General features: G+C 32.1%; 1 protein-coding gene across 2 annotated transcripts in view; it reads right to left on the bottom strand.

Moving 5' to 3' along the window:
* The window catches only part of cyc (basic helix-loop-helix ARNT-like protein cyc), a 71,007-nt gene that overhangs the window by 1,328 nt on the left and 52,938 nt on the right, over positions 1–16,741 (bottom strand). For both annotated transcript variants that reach the window (XM_080179289.1, XM_080179288.1), the window contains exons 11-26: positions 14,598–14,644; positions 9,587–9,655; positions 9,093–9,179; positions 8,400–8,511; positions 8,052–8,097; positions 7,710–7,769; positions 7,049–7,100; positions 6,473–6,542; positions 5,894–5,976; positions 4,939–4,977; positions 3,084–3,195; positions 2,416–2,612; positions 1,435–1,555; positions 1,012–1,170; positions 729–793; positions 169–223 (exon numbers count right to left, since the gene is read on the bottom strand). In XM_080179289.1, coding sequence (XP_080035415.1) covers positions 169–223; positions 729–793; positions 1,012–1,170; positions 1,435–1,555; positions 2,416–2,612; positions 3,084–3,195; positions 4,939–4,977; positions 5,894–5,976; positions 6,473–6,542; positions 7,049–7,100; positions 7,710–7,769; positions 8,052–8,097; positions 8,400–8,511; positions 9,093–9,179; positions 9,587–9,655; positions 14,598–14,644 — 1,374 coding nt within the window. The remainder of the gene's footprint in view (positions 1–168; positions 224–728; positions 794–1,011; positions 1,171–1,434; positions 1,556–2,415; positions 2,613–3,083; positions 3,196–4,938; positions 4,978–5,893; positions 5,977–6,472; positions 6,543–7,048; positions 7,101–7,709; positions 7,770–8,051; positions 8,098–8,399; positions 8,512–9,092; positions 9,180–9,586; positions 9,656–14,597; positions 14,645–16,741) is intronic.

Raw genomic sequence — 16,741 nt, 5'->3', positions numbered from 1 at the left:
TATCTATTTAAAGGAACGATTTCATAATATAACTTTTCAAAGCTTTTTAGTCATATAATCAAAATTTCCATTCAGTAGAGTAAATATTGATATAAATTTATAAGGTTATACTAAAAATTTCAGAAATTGTAGAGTAGATTGGCTAATAAAATAGAGGGCTATTCTAACCTGCTCTGGAACACTGGTTTTTATGGAATGAGGAGTTGATACAGTCCCTGTTTCCCTGAAAATTAAAAATAAATAAATCTATAGCAATAGGTAGCTAGTGAATTTATTTCTTTTATGTGCATCGTTTATCGAAAGTTTAAATGGGACCCTTAATTAAGAAGCAGTAAGGACCAATATAGACGTCCAAGGGGGGGGGGGGGTAAAGGGGTGATTACCCCCCCTCCCAAATAAAAAAAAGTATCTATGAAATAAAGATTACCCCCCCCCCCCCCACAAAAAAAATGAGCTTGGGGGTGCATATGGCACCCCCAAATTTTTTTTTCTTCAAAATTTTACCCCCCCCCCCCCAAACAAAAAAGCTTGGACGCCCCTGAGGACCAATATGAAACTTATGAAAAAGTCATAGACAATCGATATAGCCTATTAAGATATTATAGCAACCACAGCAAAAAAAATATTATAATTGCTACTAATGATAAAATAAAAATTGTTTAGAACATTTACAAAGGTCGTCTTCCATGGTTACATTTTAAAATTGTTAGGTAGGAAATTTATTTTACCTAGTAACTATAACCCCAGACATCTTGTATCTGTCTGTATCACCATCAGATAATGAGATCTCACTCTAAAAGTAAAAATAAAATTAACTATAATAAAAAAGTATAGAGCTATACTAAGGTTTACACTCTCGCCTCTTCCCCACCCACTTTTAAATTACCGTGAATTCAGGTCCTTATTTTTAAATTTTTGTGGGCATTTTAAACTTAATAATGAAGGTAAAATATCAAATTAATAGGTCATTACTCTCATGATTTCTATAATTTTCCTGCTGAAAAAACTTACCTTTGAACTAACAGGTAAAGCCCCTATAGAATTAGGACCACTTGAATTTAAACCGCCATTCGGCGTACCAACCGCCGTTCCCGCCAAATTATTATTAGGACTGCCGCCAGTTGTTTGTGGACTACTTTGATTGCTATCCGACCGCCATTTTTCCAATACCTAAAAAATTATATTATAAGGTTAGGAAAAAAATATATACTTATTTTTGAGATTTTAAGAAGCAGTTGAAAGTGCCTAATAAAAAATGACGTTAAATAAAACTAATGATCAATGACAAGTCAGTATAAATTGTGATAGACCAATGGTATTAGGCATGGCACTATCAACTACATAGATTTTAAGAGATTTGCTAGGTAAAGAATACATTTATAAAAATCCGCCAAAATAAAAAATGCGGATTTTCCACATTTAGAACATAATTACCTCGTCTGCTATGTGACGGCCAATTTTCGAGGCTTCTGCATGCGAAGAAATAACACGTTGCATATCTTTGCCGCCGTTTCTTCCGTTACCGCCGCTTGACGTCGGCGATTGACTTCCAGATCTATAATAATAAAACTTCATTTGCAACCTTATAAATGTATTAAGTATAGATGTTTAACCCAAATAATTACAGGGTGCGGCACATAATTCCGGACTTTTTTAAAACGGCCATAGCGCCAAGACTACTTGACCGCTCAGGACGTTTGACCCCACTATAATTAGGTAAGCTTAGGTAATGACCTTTTTTACCCATAAAAATCTTTGGACATTTTGACCAGGGCCTCCGGGCGGTTCAGGGGGCGGTTATTGAGACTGTCGGGAATTTTATTGACTAATCTAATAGTCATATACCTATTTTGCCTCTCAGTTTTTAAAATTCAATAAAATCTTTAAAATTGATGATTTCATGCTCATTTGTTTATGTGCCGCACCCTGTACCTAGATTCAGTGTTATTCCAGAGACGAGGAATAGGTGGAATCACGTACAAGTTAGGTATGCCAAAATATAATAGGCATACATATTCAAGACGACGAATGTGGAAGCATTAATCTAAGATTAGATTAAGTTTGGTCCTTTATAGAATAGAATAGTTTGTTTTTGATATCCCAAAAAGTTGTAAGGATACCGCAAGGTTAAGGCTAGAAGCATAGGTACAGTTAAGAATGATTTCACGTGTAAGAGGATTTTCATTGAAACCATATAGATATTTGAAAACCACAGCGAGGGATGCTACATAGGACTATAAATTACACCAGTGCCCAAAGTTTTATAACTATATCTTATTTTTCAAATCAAAACTTTGGGTACTAACTACTTTTCAACCTATAATTTTAATCTACAGAAGGAGTAATTCATTTATATTAATTAGGGCTGTACATTAATTTTTCGTCCCTTAAGATTCATAGGAAAAAAATACCTACCTTTCTCCATTATAACCAAAATACATTTCTTCCCCACCACTGCCATTCCCATTCCCAGTGGACCCCAAGGTCCCTGTGGTAGGTGTGGGGGCAGAACTAACTGCGCCCCCCATGGATATTGACGTGGTTGGGGTGGGGTAGGTGCTGCCACTGCAGCTGATACTCGTAGAATCTCCGCAGCTACCAGTCACTTTCTCCTAAGAGGAATAATCGGTTTTATTTGGTTGATCGATTGATAAGTTTTTCAGATGATAAGAATTCTTGTAAAAAAGTAAAAGAATGTATATTTGGCTCTCTGTTTGCAGCGAAGGATCTCGCTATCTGCTAACTCGAAATCGTTCTCCTTTACAGTAAAGCTACTTATAGGTCAATTTTAGAGGAGGGTCTCATAACCCTGAAAAAATGCCACCAAACTTTTCTTTAAATTTAAATAAAACATTAATTGTCGTCTTAACTCTCCAATCCCGTTCCCTATTTAAGGGGACGGTACCTCCAATAAAAGATAAATCAACAAAAAACAAGCTAACAAAACAAAATATATGAAAACAGTCTTCTTCGTGAGGACAGTGAAGTACAAAGCTACTTAATCTTTTAAGGACGAACGACCCCACTAACAAATGCCAAGTGACAGAGTAGGTACGCTACTAAAACTAAATGTAAAGTCCAACCTGTGTGAGTAGAAGGTTATTTTTGCACGTTATATATTCTATTTCTTGGGTCCAGGGGTTACGGAAATGTTTCCACCGAGATTTTATCTTTAAAAATTTTCCTTCTTTCGTCCTAAAAAAAAAACAATTAAAATGACATCATATATCTCAAAATTAAAAATAAACTATCCTTAATAGCAAAGAAACTATTTAATATTCAATTCTCGTATTCATTCAAATCCGGTGAATAGGAACCGGTTCTCATCCATACGAAAAAACCATGTCTAGCATCGTATTATATCCAGCTTTTTACGAATATAGAAATGTACAATCATAAGATTAAAACCAGTTTTTTTAGCCGGTGCCCCCGGCACCTCGGGGCTAAAAAAACTAGTTTTAATCTTATAATTGTACACTCTATATCTGCGGAAAGCCGTTTATAATACGATACGAGAAATAACTATTATAGTATGTCTGTCTTTTAACTATTTATTTTTTGCTTAACTTCTGTTTTTTCCAACTCTAAACCTTTGTTTAAGCATTTTTGTCTAGAGTATCATTAAATTCTTCTTTTAAATAATCCCCCCTCCCCCCTTCTTTTTCCTTGTTATTTAAATAACAACAAATAAGATTAAAACTTGGATCAAGTGCAGTACACGGTGAAATGTTCCTGGTAACGATCTACAAAAAAAACGTTGAAGGCTGCTAGCTGACAAACAGCTGAATGTATGTATGTATATGCCATGTCCGCACACTTTTTTGAGCAACATAAGGCCTACAAAAAATATGAAATAGCCTAGATCCAATGATGCACAGGGAAAGCTTCACTGAAGAAGAAAAACGTGTAAAATGAGTCTTTTTGGCGCATGTATGTAAAATGTGGATTTATTTTTAGGCCTTATTTTGTCTATTAAATTTTTTTGCGAACATAATCTATATTTGGCCATTAGCATTAGAGGAAATTTTCCCCCGGCTTTTTTTGAAATTCAAGTTGTGCAGTTGCAATTATTATGCTTTTTGGAAAAAATACTTGTGTAAAAATTTTAATTATTTTGGACAAGTATTATGCCCAGTAATTTTACTTTAAAATTTTGACGCCCCCCTTATGGGGGTCAAAAAATCATTGCATCAGAACTATAGCTTCATGTTACTCCCTGAATAGGTTTTGAGGAGTAGAATCAGGAATTTGTGAAATTTTTAAAATATCTCGTTCCTAGCCTGAGAAAAGTTCAAAAAACCTCTCAAAATTGGCCAATTTTCAAAAATAGCGTTTTTAAGGGTTTTTTTTGAACTTTTATCAGGCTAGGAACGAGATATTTCGAAAATTTCAAAAATTCCTAATTCTACTCTTCAAGACCTATTCAGGGAGCACCATAAAGCCATAGTTCTGGTGCAATGATTTTTTGACCCCCATAAGGGGGGCGTCAAAATTTCAAAGTGAAATTACTGAGCATAATACTTGTCCAAAATAATTAAAATTTTTTTCACCAAAAGGCATAATAATTGCAACTGCGCTAGTTGAATTTCAAAAAAAGCCGGGGAAAAAAATCCCCTAATTAGCATAGCAGCCTATAAAGTTTATATATTTTGTGGATAATCGTTACCAGAGAACATTTCACCGCGAACTGCACTAGATCCTAAAATTTAGTTATGAAAGCAAAAAGTCCAGGAAAATACAAATTTTAATTAAAATATTTCGTCTGTGAAGATTTTATAATTTTTATTTGTTGTTAAATTTCATAATTTTCTTTTGTTTGTAAACCTTAAGAGATTGTTAATTACTTGCTATAGAAAGAATTATTATTTTTCCCATAGCGTTACGGACGGATGGACAGACAAAGGAAATAATAAAGTAGCTGCACCACTAAAAACTTACTTGAATCTATAAAATGGCGTTGTTACTTCTTCGGTTCCCCTGAAATTAGATTTACATATAAATAAATAGAAGAGAACTATGACTTTGGCAGAGAACAACTATTTTAGGTTAGGTTATAAGCTAGTGAGCCGAGCGACCGCGGCAAGGCAGGCTATGGGGGCCGAGCACTGCGGCTAGGCAGGCTAGTAAGTCAGCCAATAGGAAAATTAGGTGTTTTAGACCATTCTATTTGTAATTTTGAAGAAAAAAAACTGTTAAAATAAGGTAAAACCAAGCGGATAATTTAATCAAAATGTACTATCTTTACCTTAATTCAGTTAAAATTGCTTGCATAAATTATTAATTAAATTCTTCTAAAACGAAAATTACAATTTCATCGTATAATTTAATATATATAACTAGCTGCTACGCCCTAGAGGCCTCTAGGGGCACTTAAGGATGGGGGAGTTATATTTTTTGTAATTTTAGTAAAAAAGTTTTCTAGGGAAGATTTCTCTTGGGAGGGTGGTGGTACCCTCCCCCAAAATAATTATAAACCTTCCCAGGACATATGAGAAGCTACCCTGTAAAGTAGAAACATATCGGTCTTCGCTACAGATAAAAAAACCTTACTACTTTATAATATAAAAGGATTTAAGTAACTGAATTATCGATTAAAATATTCATTTATTCTTATTGGTTTCATACTACAAAATCATAAACATTACCTAATAAAGGTAAAATTATAAGATATTGCGTTAATAAGCCTGTCTTAAAATTTATTCCTTTTAAGAATCACAGTCTTTCTTTAAAGATAGTTACTTTTTTAAAAGTAGAACTTATTTACTCAGCTGCTATTTCAGTTAGTAGAAAACAACTTTTGCTTATATATTTTTGTTGTAATCTATAAAAGTTGCTGCGCTACTACCTAATGAAGATATTATTCCAATAAATACGTGTTTTTATCTATACGTACCTAAGTGCGTTTCTATGGCATTCCATGAGATATTGAGTATCTTCGCTATGAACATGTTCGTAAACACTAGTACCAGATAATTCCTGTAATAAATAGGTATTGATCGTATCGAATTACATAAAGAAAATCCAGTTTTGTAAGCCCTGAGGGGCCGTAACCCTAGGCTAACACAACTGTTATTAATTTTATGTTTTTTTTTTAAATTCAATATTCGTAGAAAATTGTCTGTAATTCGATGCAATTCATGATTTTTCAGTAAGGTTGAGAACCGGTTATAATCCACCAGATATTAATCGATTTCAACGCCAATTTGGAAAAGTATTATTTAAATGAAAGCTACACTTTTTAAGAAAACGGTTACCCCTCAATAGAATATATGTGGATTTGATAACGGGGGGAAAATTGTCCTTAATTTATCTTGCTATATCCCCTGTCATTTATTTCAGTTCGTTTAACCAGTATGAGGGAAGGAGATAAAACAAAGAAGAGGGATATTGCTATTTTAGCACGCTTAAGGACAAGAAAATCTGGTGTAAGATCCAGGTACTAATAATCCATTAACTGAAAAAAATTACATACCTGCGGCAAATATCCTAAAAGTAGAGTAACCCGTTGATCTACGAATGTAAATTTTCCATCTATACTAAGCCTAAATAGAAAAAAAGAGATTTTATTAAACTTACAATTTCTTTTTACTCTATACCCAGTTCTCTACGAATATAAAAATGTACAATCATGAGATTAAAACCAGATTTTAGCCCGTGCCTTCAGCATCTCGGGACTAAAAGGTACTGGTTTTAGTCTTATAATTGTACATTTAATATCCGCGGAAAGCTGTTTATAATATGATAATACTATAAACGCAAATCTAAAAGCCTAATTTTATAATATATAATTTAATGAAAAAAATGAATTTGTGTTTCTTTGACTTTATAAAAGCGTTTGACACTATACCACATGTTGAAAATCTGCAAAATATTATTTTACTCATCTAGGTCTTATTTTACAAAGAGCCTAAATATGATAATTATATAACCTATATTGATAATAACAGCCATTTGTGGCGGCTACGGAATATCTAAATATAAAAAACATTAATGAGGAAAAAAAGAAAAAATCTTTTTTTTTGTGTCCCATAAAAAGGTTATTTTATACCTGCTAGAAAATTCGACACCATTTGATGTAGTCATATTTCTCTCTATACAGTCTAAAAATAATAAACAAATTAAATTTTATTTTTATTCAGAAACCCTATCTCTCTTAAGAGAAGGAAAGATAAAAATAAATTCATTTTTGCTAAAAGTTAATATAAAATTTGGCATTATAAGAAGAAAAAAAAAGAAAGTCGCATTTTATAGATGTTCTTTTAGGATAGGATTGGATAGGAAAGCTGCTAGGTTAACTTGAGCTCTGATTCTCCGAAGTTGGGATTTAGATGCCAGGTACAATGAAATTAGAATACTTAGGCCTTCTTAGATGTAAGCTTCGAGCACAGCTAAGTGTATTCTATGTTACATTTCATGACTATATACTATTCTCATAGAAGCTATTCAATTATTACATCACCCAAGCATGGTGTTAAAGAAGGTGTTCCTGATTAAAAGCACTCTCATATGAATGAGGAGCATGGATAAGTAAAAGCATGATCAAAGTTGCTTGGTATGTAAAATTCTAACTTCCTACAACTCTCTCTCTTTAAAACCTAAAGTCATCTCAGGAAAGGTTGCGTGATCATAATCTGACAAATTACGACCTCATAACTAGATTTTGTTATATAACCTCACACCTTAAAAATTTGCTAAATTTAATGTTTTACCTTCTATAGTTGGTTGGAAACTTGGAAGAATTCTACCTACAGCCACTAAGCAACTTATGCCTGAAAAAAAAAGATAATAGTTTAGTCAATATTCATTATGTACTCAATCTAAGGCGGTTCATTCAGAAAAAAGGGGGTATAGTCCCTTTCGTGTCAACGCCTCTGAAGGGGCGTTTCTTTTATTTTTGCAGTAGCTTTTGATAGGGTATTTTATGAATTATTTTTGAATTCTTCTTATTAATATCATAGTTGGGTTTGATTAAGTAAAGAATAGATAGATAGCCCCAAATGCATGGAGCTCCCCGCAGGGCTTGAGTAGTCGTAGAAAATAAATCTACTTACATGTTTCAGAATCAGCCTCCAAGTCTATTTCATTGCTAAGCCCGACCTAAAGCATGTCTTTACATTAAAAATTAAATCTCGTTAAACATGCTAGTTACTTTGCCCCTAGCTTCTAGGGGAGGGCGGAGAAGGGAAGAAAAATAGCTTAAAACCACCCCATGATATTCATAAAGCTTCCCTAAAAAGTACAACCAACTGTGACGAAAAAAAGCTTTATTTTTATGTAATAGGATGGAATTTTGGAATAAACTGTCAGATATATAGTATCAAATACAAAAGGTATGTAAAACAAGTCATAAAATTAATACTTGAAATTTCAACTATAGTTATAAAAACTGAGCACTCTACCTTTGTTAAAGGCCAAGATTTAAGGTATCCAGTGCATTGTATGGAGAGATATTTCTTGTCAGAACCACCTCCCTTCTTTCTCTTACAGTTACCACCATCAAACATGGAAGACCTGAAAGCAAAATTATATCTGAATTAGTGCCTATGTAGTATGTATATTTATTGAGATCTCTGAAATATCTCGACTATCTATAAGTTTTTCAATTTTAACACATTATGGACAGGTTCTTTGTTGGGGCTTAAGGAGTTTAAATCGACTCGTCTGATAATGAAAAAAAATCTGCTTTTAATTTATAAAAATATAATTTAGTATCCGCTTATCATATACACTAATTTATGATCTCAAAAATAGCTTAAATAAAAGGTAGGTTTAGTGATCTAGTGTTTAGCAGTATATCTGTAAGTATAAGAAATGTAAACTGCCTATTACGTATAAACCTAATTGTACCAAAGATTCCAGAGAGAGGGGGCATTGGGCTGTTTATTACACTAGTCCACAAAGTTTCATAATAACAAAATTCGTTAGCTTAACAACTTTGGGTATTTTTTAAAATTTTGGTTGGTTTATTAAGTTGTGTCTAAAAGTTTCATCCACTAATGTAATTTACAGAATTTTACATTGTACATCAATTTATTGGCCATTGTCATATGCCTTTAGATCCACGCAAAGATTCTCTATAATTAACTCCTTACCCTGCATCATCTTCTTGTTTGATATTAGTGATGCTAGGTTTATGCTTCATACGACAGAAAAACACCCGCCTCGCTCCTGGATGTAACCTAAATAAAAGTTTTGTATGAGATATAAATAAACATGAAAACTAGAAAATAATGTGCATTCCTCGAAAGTGCCTGTCGAGCACTCCAAATCCACTTTTGCATCTAGATTTATTGCCCATGCCAAACACCATTGGGTGGTCTACAGGTCTGCGGTGCCCTAATCTAATAAGACTTAAAGTAATAAATAAAACGAAAACCACCAGGGGTTTGTTGTTCTCAACAGGGCACTTGGAGGGAAAACGCCGAACTACTATATTTAAATAAAAAATTGTTAGTTATAGATAGTTTTTAGATTGGTTATTACTGGTAGCTGAATTAATTGCCTTTATGGATTTACCCAGAGGTTGGGTGTTATTTAATTGTGAGGTCTTTTTTCAGTTATGCCTTTGAAATAATTGTATATTAACCTGCTAATGGATGGGTGAACGTCACCTCCTTTCAACGGAAGCATTGTCTTGCTATCTATCAGTCTCTCCCTAAAACAGATAACAAAGAATTACACAGAAGATATGGTTAAATAGATAATAAATAAGAGTAAGATGGGAGAAAAGACAATAAAAATATACAACATAGAAGGTAGGTAGTCAAATATAAAGTAACAAAATTGATGTAGAGAGATAAAAACACACAAAAATAAAGAAAAAAGTAAAGAAAAAGAAATATAGACAGAGAAGGAGATACAGATAGAAAGAGAGAGATAGAAAGTGAGAAAAAGAAAAAAAGGCATAAATAAATAAAAAGAAAGACATTAATTAAAGTTAAACAATAGCAAGGAAAGGAGTTAAAAAGAGCGGAAAACAATTTGCTAGCAGACAAAAAAGGTCCACAAAACTAATCTCCATTATATATCTAAACTTGTTCATTTATTGTGGAGAATCTCATCGGTTTATTCGTTAGCGAGATCTTTGACAGAAAAAAACCTAATATTTTTTATGAAAGTATCTATTACATATTTAATATGCAGCTAGTTTAAAAGAACTCAAGAGCAAACGGTTTCATAAGAAGTAAAAGAAATATTTTTTCAATTTTAATTCTTCAGCATTCTTAGAAGAGTTAATCGATATTTTTGGTGTTTTCGCCAAAGAAATTTATTTAAAACAGCAAAATTAACATCTATACTATATGTCAAGCTTTATATTGGTTCTAAGTAGTTTTCTATTCGTTTAATGTAATGCAGCTATGAGTATTTTAATAAAAATTCAAAACTAACCAGACAGACGGACGGACAAAATATTGGTTAAATGCTCAATAGCTATTGGAAATCTTCATCCAAAAATAAAGACTTCTAATTCTAAGAGTAGCTGTTTTATGAAAACACCAATATTTGTTCCAATATTTCCAAAATATTCGCTGAGGATTGCAATAATTTTGTCTTGAAATACTTAAATCCGTTCTAAAATCTACCACTTTGTTCACTTAGATCTGGTTTTAATTCAATATTTTTTACTGCAAAATAAATTTTATTAGCTACGATTTAGCTTGCAAATGCCCTTTCAGTAAAAATGTTAATGTAAATTTGTAACCTATTATTGCGCATTTATTTCATAAAATTGTCTATGTGCTATTTAAGAAATAGATTAATAAACAGGGGGGGGGGGGTGGAATTTTGACACATTTGCGTAAACAGTGAGTATAGTCTATATCTTTGGACTGAGAGGATAGGTTAGGGAAGAAAAAATCATTCTTATATGATTAATTTTCCCAAGTTTTAAGATTTTTTTGGATAGGTCTCCAGGTTCAGGAGCTACAGGCCTCCAGGTGGTCTCTGGACAGGTAAAAATAATTTTTTTTTGAAGAGATAGAGGTCAACTTATTAAACAAAACCTGCATCCTTTTTCTTCACATATGTAAATAACATTTAAACATATGCATATTTTGTTATATAAAATGACCTTTAACTCTTTATAAAAAAATATTTTGATTTTTCCTGTCTCGAGACTTCCTGGAGGCCTGCAGCTCCTGAACCTGGAGACCTATCCAAAAATCTTAAAACTTTGGAAAATTTATCATATAAGAATGATAACCTATCATCTCAGTTCAAAGATAAAGCCTATACTCACTGTTTAAGCAAATGTGTCAAAACTTTCCCCCCCTCTTAAATTTATTAACTTGGTTCAGTTGTCATTGAGTTCTTAAGCATCAGACAGAAATATTTTTTTACTTTATATATTAGGATTGTAATCAGTCTTAAACAAAACCTGTTCTCATGACAAAAAAAAGCATTTAACTTATTTACTAAGTATAATTGCGATTACTTTTATTTAATGAAATCTTCCAATTTTTATTATTTACAAAACGGCCTGCTTTATTGCATCAAGATCCATGACAGATCTATATAGGAAATAAACGTCTATAAATGAGCTCGAGTCTTCCAATGGTAAAGTGTTTAAAACTCATAGTGCTCCAATAATCCTCATTAAACTCTCATTGACCAAAGCCATAAGACCTTTATTCTATTTGTTTATGGAATAAATTAAGTTTTTCACTTCATGTAGATATTTGAATTACATTGAAGTATTTAATCCTTTTTTCATAAATAGAAAATATACGTTCATAATAGAGTAAATCTAAGAAAACTGTATTTTAAAAGGATTCGATTGTGGCGACACTTCCTTTGTGTTAAAATGTTAAAACAAAAATTTTAATCATATTAACCCTTTGGTGATGGTAATGTGAAAAAAATATTATTGAAAAAATATTTTTAAAATTCTTTAAATTAATAAATATTTACTTCTTTCTTTTAGATATTAATGGCGGGGGAGAAAAATTGATTTATTGAGAAATAGGTAAATAGATATGTACTTATAGAAAACTAGCCAATAGCGATATAGTTTTATTGAGCCAACTCTAGTCTTTATATAAAAGTGAATTAATGAAAAAGATAAAGATCATATTTGCAGAATAGCTACGCTTTCAAATACCGAAGTATAGAATAAGAAGATTAAGAGATTATATTAAAATTATGAAACAGAAAAATTATATCAAGCTGACAAATGAAATAAGAGAAAAAAGTTTTAGTTGAATGAGTTTATAAGAAGTCAAGTAAGAAAATTAAAAACAAGTAAGAATTATATCCAAAGCTATGAAATATAATATTTTAGGTGTCTTTGTACTTTTATTAAATCTTTAATATTTTGTTCAAACTATCAGTGTCTAAACCTTTCAACCAATAATTGTAATCTACAAAATGGGTAGTTATGTTATCATTTTTGGTGATCAAATTATCCCACATTGTCTTATACCTAGTAGCAATATATTCACGCAACCTTCCCTAAGATAGTAATCAAACATTGGTATTAAGTCGTTTGAATGGATACTTAGAACAGAACATTTTCCATTGGATAGACTTTGTTTGAATCATCCCAATACTAAACGAAAAATAAAACCTTAAGGAGTTTTTTACAATCAGGTTTTATGACACATACCATCCAAATTAGCTGTTTTTTTTGGTATGATAATTATAAAGTTAAAACAAGAGGACCTTTGAAACTACCATATAACACCAACTGAAAATTGTAAATAATATTGTGAAACTAGATATCTTACTTGCATGCTTAGACAAATATTATACATATACATTAAGATATATAAGTTTTCCGGAATTTTAATGTTAGGGGGAGATTTGAAATCTGCATAAAATTTTATGGATTTTTTTTTATAAAATTCGTTTTTTGTATAATGCTTTATCTAAAAGCGGAAATGCATTTTAAGTTATTTTGACCAATAGGATAGGTGGATTTTAAACTACCTGCGCTCTAATTGGTTGAATGATGTACGCCATCCAATCAGAGCGCAGATTTTTTAAATCCACCAATCACAGATGCCAAAATTAATTAACTTAAATTGCATTTCCGCTTTTAAATAAAAAATAATAGAAAAAACGAATTTTATAAAAAAAATCCTCAAAATTTGATGCAGATTTCAAATCTCCCCCTAACTTTAAAATTCCGGAAAACTTATAAATCTTAATATACATATAACATTTATATTTCACATGTTGTGTAGGATTCAAAGTTAAGTAAATCATTTCACAAATATAGAAAGTTTTATATTAATCCTAGAGGAGGCTATGAAACTTTTTAAAACCCAAACCATGAAATTTAGCTAGTAAAACAGGCTGTGAACCGGCCAATTCGCTGTGTTTAAACAAGACAGGGAAGTTTTCGGCAGCAGCGACTTTTAAGCAGCTGTTTCTTTATGCTTATTATTCTCATTTTCATTTCTTGAGGTTTGAGGTACCCCCCGAAAAAAAGTAAAAACCATTCCTTGCCTAAGATAAGCTTCACTCTTTATCAGTTCCGCTGTTAGCGAGATCCTTCGCTACACAAATAAATCAACCAATTACTTTTATATAAAGATCTCACTTATATTTTACATGATCGATAATATTTTGTATAATTCTAAATACCTTTCTTATTGGCTAATCTGAAGCCCTATATATGTAAATATGAATGTCCGATCCAGGAGTGGGGGACAAACATTCCAAGATTTTAATCATTTTAATTATATAATGCTGTTAAATTGTACTACTAGGTGCCATTATCGAGGGAGGGGGAAGTATAGGGCATAAAATGGCCTAAAAACATTTTTAAGACCTAAATTTACTAATAAAATAAAATTAAAGCAACCACGGACCTGTGTGAATCTTCCCTAAAAAAGGAAACTCTATTGGTTCAGTGGTTAAAAGGCTTTTTAAACATCTTATATGTTCAATGAGACTAGTTGCTTAGCCCTAGCCTTTAAGTACATCCAATAAGCCAAATTATTTATGAAACAGAGTACCCAAAAAGAAGCAACTTATCCCAAACCTTATTCAAAATCGGGATAGGGTCCCCGACCTGTGGGCAGAGTTAAATAAAGCTCATACCCCATCTATCATTTTACTTTCATTGTTTTAAACAATCATTGCATGACTTGAATTGATTAAAATTTGTGCATATCTGTGTCCGTGTGAGTTGGGACCTTTATACAGTTTTGTAATGTGTCTTATCTAACTTCCCAGCTTTCATGTCAAAAATGAAACTTATAAAACATATATGTATAGTCCTATGCTTCTGGGAAAATGTTTTAGATAACCAAAAAAAGAAAATAAGGGGGTTTGAATTAAGATAGATAGAATGAAAAGAGAACAAAAAGAATTGAATCTAGTGTGAAATCGGCAACACGATGTCTAAACTAGCGTTAAGGGCGGACGTACGGAACAAACTAAATCATAGAGAAGCTTCGCTTTTAAAAAGAATTAGAGAAGGATGAAAGAAATTAAGAACAAGATTACAACATTATTTTATTATTTTAATATTCGTAGAAAATTGTCTTTAATACGATGCTATTCATGAATTTTCGGCATGGCTGAGAACCGGTTCTAATCCAGCGGAAATTAATCTGTTTTCGAAGCCATACTATAAAAGTTAAACCTACCTTGGAACATCATATTTGCTAAGCTGCTCCTTCACTTTGTCAATATCCTGAAACAAAATACACAATTTAGAAAAAGACGTACAAGCTTCCGGGAAGTTTTTTTTTTTTTTTGGGGGGGGGGGGGGTAGGGGGATAGCGTTCCTTTTACGATCCAAAGAAATTGGTCAAAAAACCTCCCCCCCCCTTCTTCTAATACTATAATTTCGGATTACCTCCCCCTTCACTATTCTCCATTTAAAAATGCCAATTCAGGCCTCTAGTAATAAAATAATATTTTCAAAAATCTCCACCACCCCCCCCCCCCCCCAATTTTTGTTATTATTGGGGTATTATCAGTATTTAACGGATAAGAGCAAAATTGAAACTCATCAGGGATTAAAAGAATAAAGGAAATTGTGTGTACTGAAGTGGAGGGGGGGGGGAGTTGATTAAGTTTTAACAATGGTTTTAAACCAACCATTTTCTTTTACAATCCCTATTTTTGTTCTTATAATACTAGAACTTTGTCCTTAGCATATAGGGGCTCTATATTAGAAGACTGAAGGGGAAAAATAGCCTAAAACCATCCCGGAAGCAAAGAGGCAGATTCCCTACAATGTAAAACTAAAACTGCTGAGTGGTTGGTGAGATCTTAATGGATAAACAAACAATCTTAAAGTATAATGCTAAAACGCTGCTTGAAACGGTGTTATGAGTAAAGTGAGATGTAATATTCAGCCCTGTTCAGAAATCTATAATATTCCCCTAACTGTTTTACTGAACTACATTTGTCAATAGATTCTTATTTATTTGATCTTTAGCACTAAATCCAAAAAATCAATAGGTATGTTTTATAAGTTTTCATTATGCAGGGAGGAGACAATTGCACTTTAATCTAACAACAACCCTCCCTCAACATAATAATAAGTTTTCAAAGGCAAAAGTTTACACGCAAAATAGGATGCAATTTTAAATAATCTTGCGATGCAATATCCCTGTATCCCCAATTTAAAAAAAAATAATAAAAAATGATTACTATTTCAAAAGAAATTGCTTTGGTAAGACTTTTTAAAAATGATTTAATTTAAAAGAAAACTATATAATCAGTTATTTGGGATATTTATAATAAAAAATGCTTTGTTACCTAAGACCCCGTTTTCCAGTTTAGTCAATTAATGATTTATTAAAAGGGAAGCCTTATTTTGGTACAGGATGTATTTCATTTGATTCATATGAAGCATAAACATTTTTCGAAATTACCAAATTCTTGGGAAATTTAAATCTTTTTAAATTTTAAATTTTGATAAGCGAGGCTTTACTTTACTACAATATTTACTTTTATACATATGTTTCATTATTAGTAACAGTCGTTCAAGGGGAGGAATTCAACTGAGTAACTCCACCCCCCCCCCCCACCCCCCCCCCTCCTAAACCTAAAACATGGAGCAGAGCCCTTTGTTCTTTTTTCAAAGGGAGGGGGCGGTTGTGTCACTTTTTGAAACCAAAGCTACAGGAATTCAACTTAAAAACAGCACTGAAATTTGGAATTACAGTCGCATTAAAGAGGACAATGCGAAGAAAAGCTGGTGAAACCAACGCTAACGCTGTTTCCCGCCAAAATAAAATTCGGTGAGAGCGGTGGTTCCTCCGCCGTTTCTTCACAGTTCCACATTGTACCTCTTTAAAGCAACTGCCATACCAAATTTTAGTGCTGTATCTCCTTTTTTTAGTTGAGTTCCTTTGACTTGACTTTCAGTTTTGGTTTCAAAAAGTGTCACAACCGCCTCTCCCCTTTTTATAGATTTTTTAAATCACCAAAATAAATATGGGTTTTGATTTTTTTATGAACACTTTAACAAGCTTCGTTGATTTCAAATATAAAATTTCTTTTTAAACATTTTTCTGTGGTTACACAATTTCAATTTATGACATTATCATACAAATATGAATATATTTTTATTATTTGATAATATCATAAGAAAAGAAACCTTATCAATAAATTCAATGTATTATATTTCCAAGAAACAAGCATAAAAAGCATAAAAAAGTATATTTTTCTATGAATTTAAAAAAATAATTCTAGAAGCAATATGGACGGACGGACAGACAAAGAAAATTGTTACCATTGGTCTATCATAAATACCTAGCAATTAAGTAAATATATT

This window comes from Acartia tonsa, chromosome 12 (assembly GCF_053477335.1).
Source record: "Acartia tonsa isolate MP-2025a chromosome 12, ASM5347733v1, whole genome shotgun sequence".
NCBI classification, from domain to species: domain Eukaryota; kingdom Metazoa; phylum Arthropoda; class Copepoda; order Calanoida; family Acartiidae; genus Acartia; species Acartia tonsa.
The sequence above is the reverse complement of the archived record's forward strand: the minus strand, read 5'-3'. Positions and strand labels throughout refer to the sequence as shown.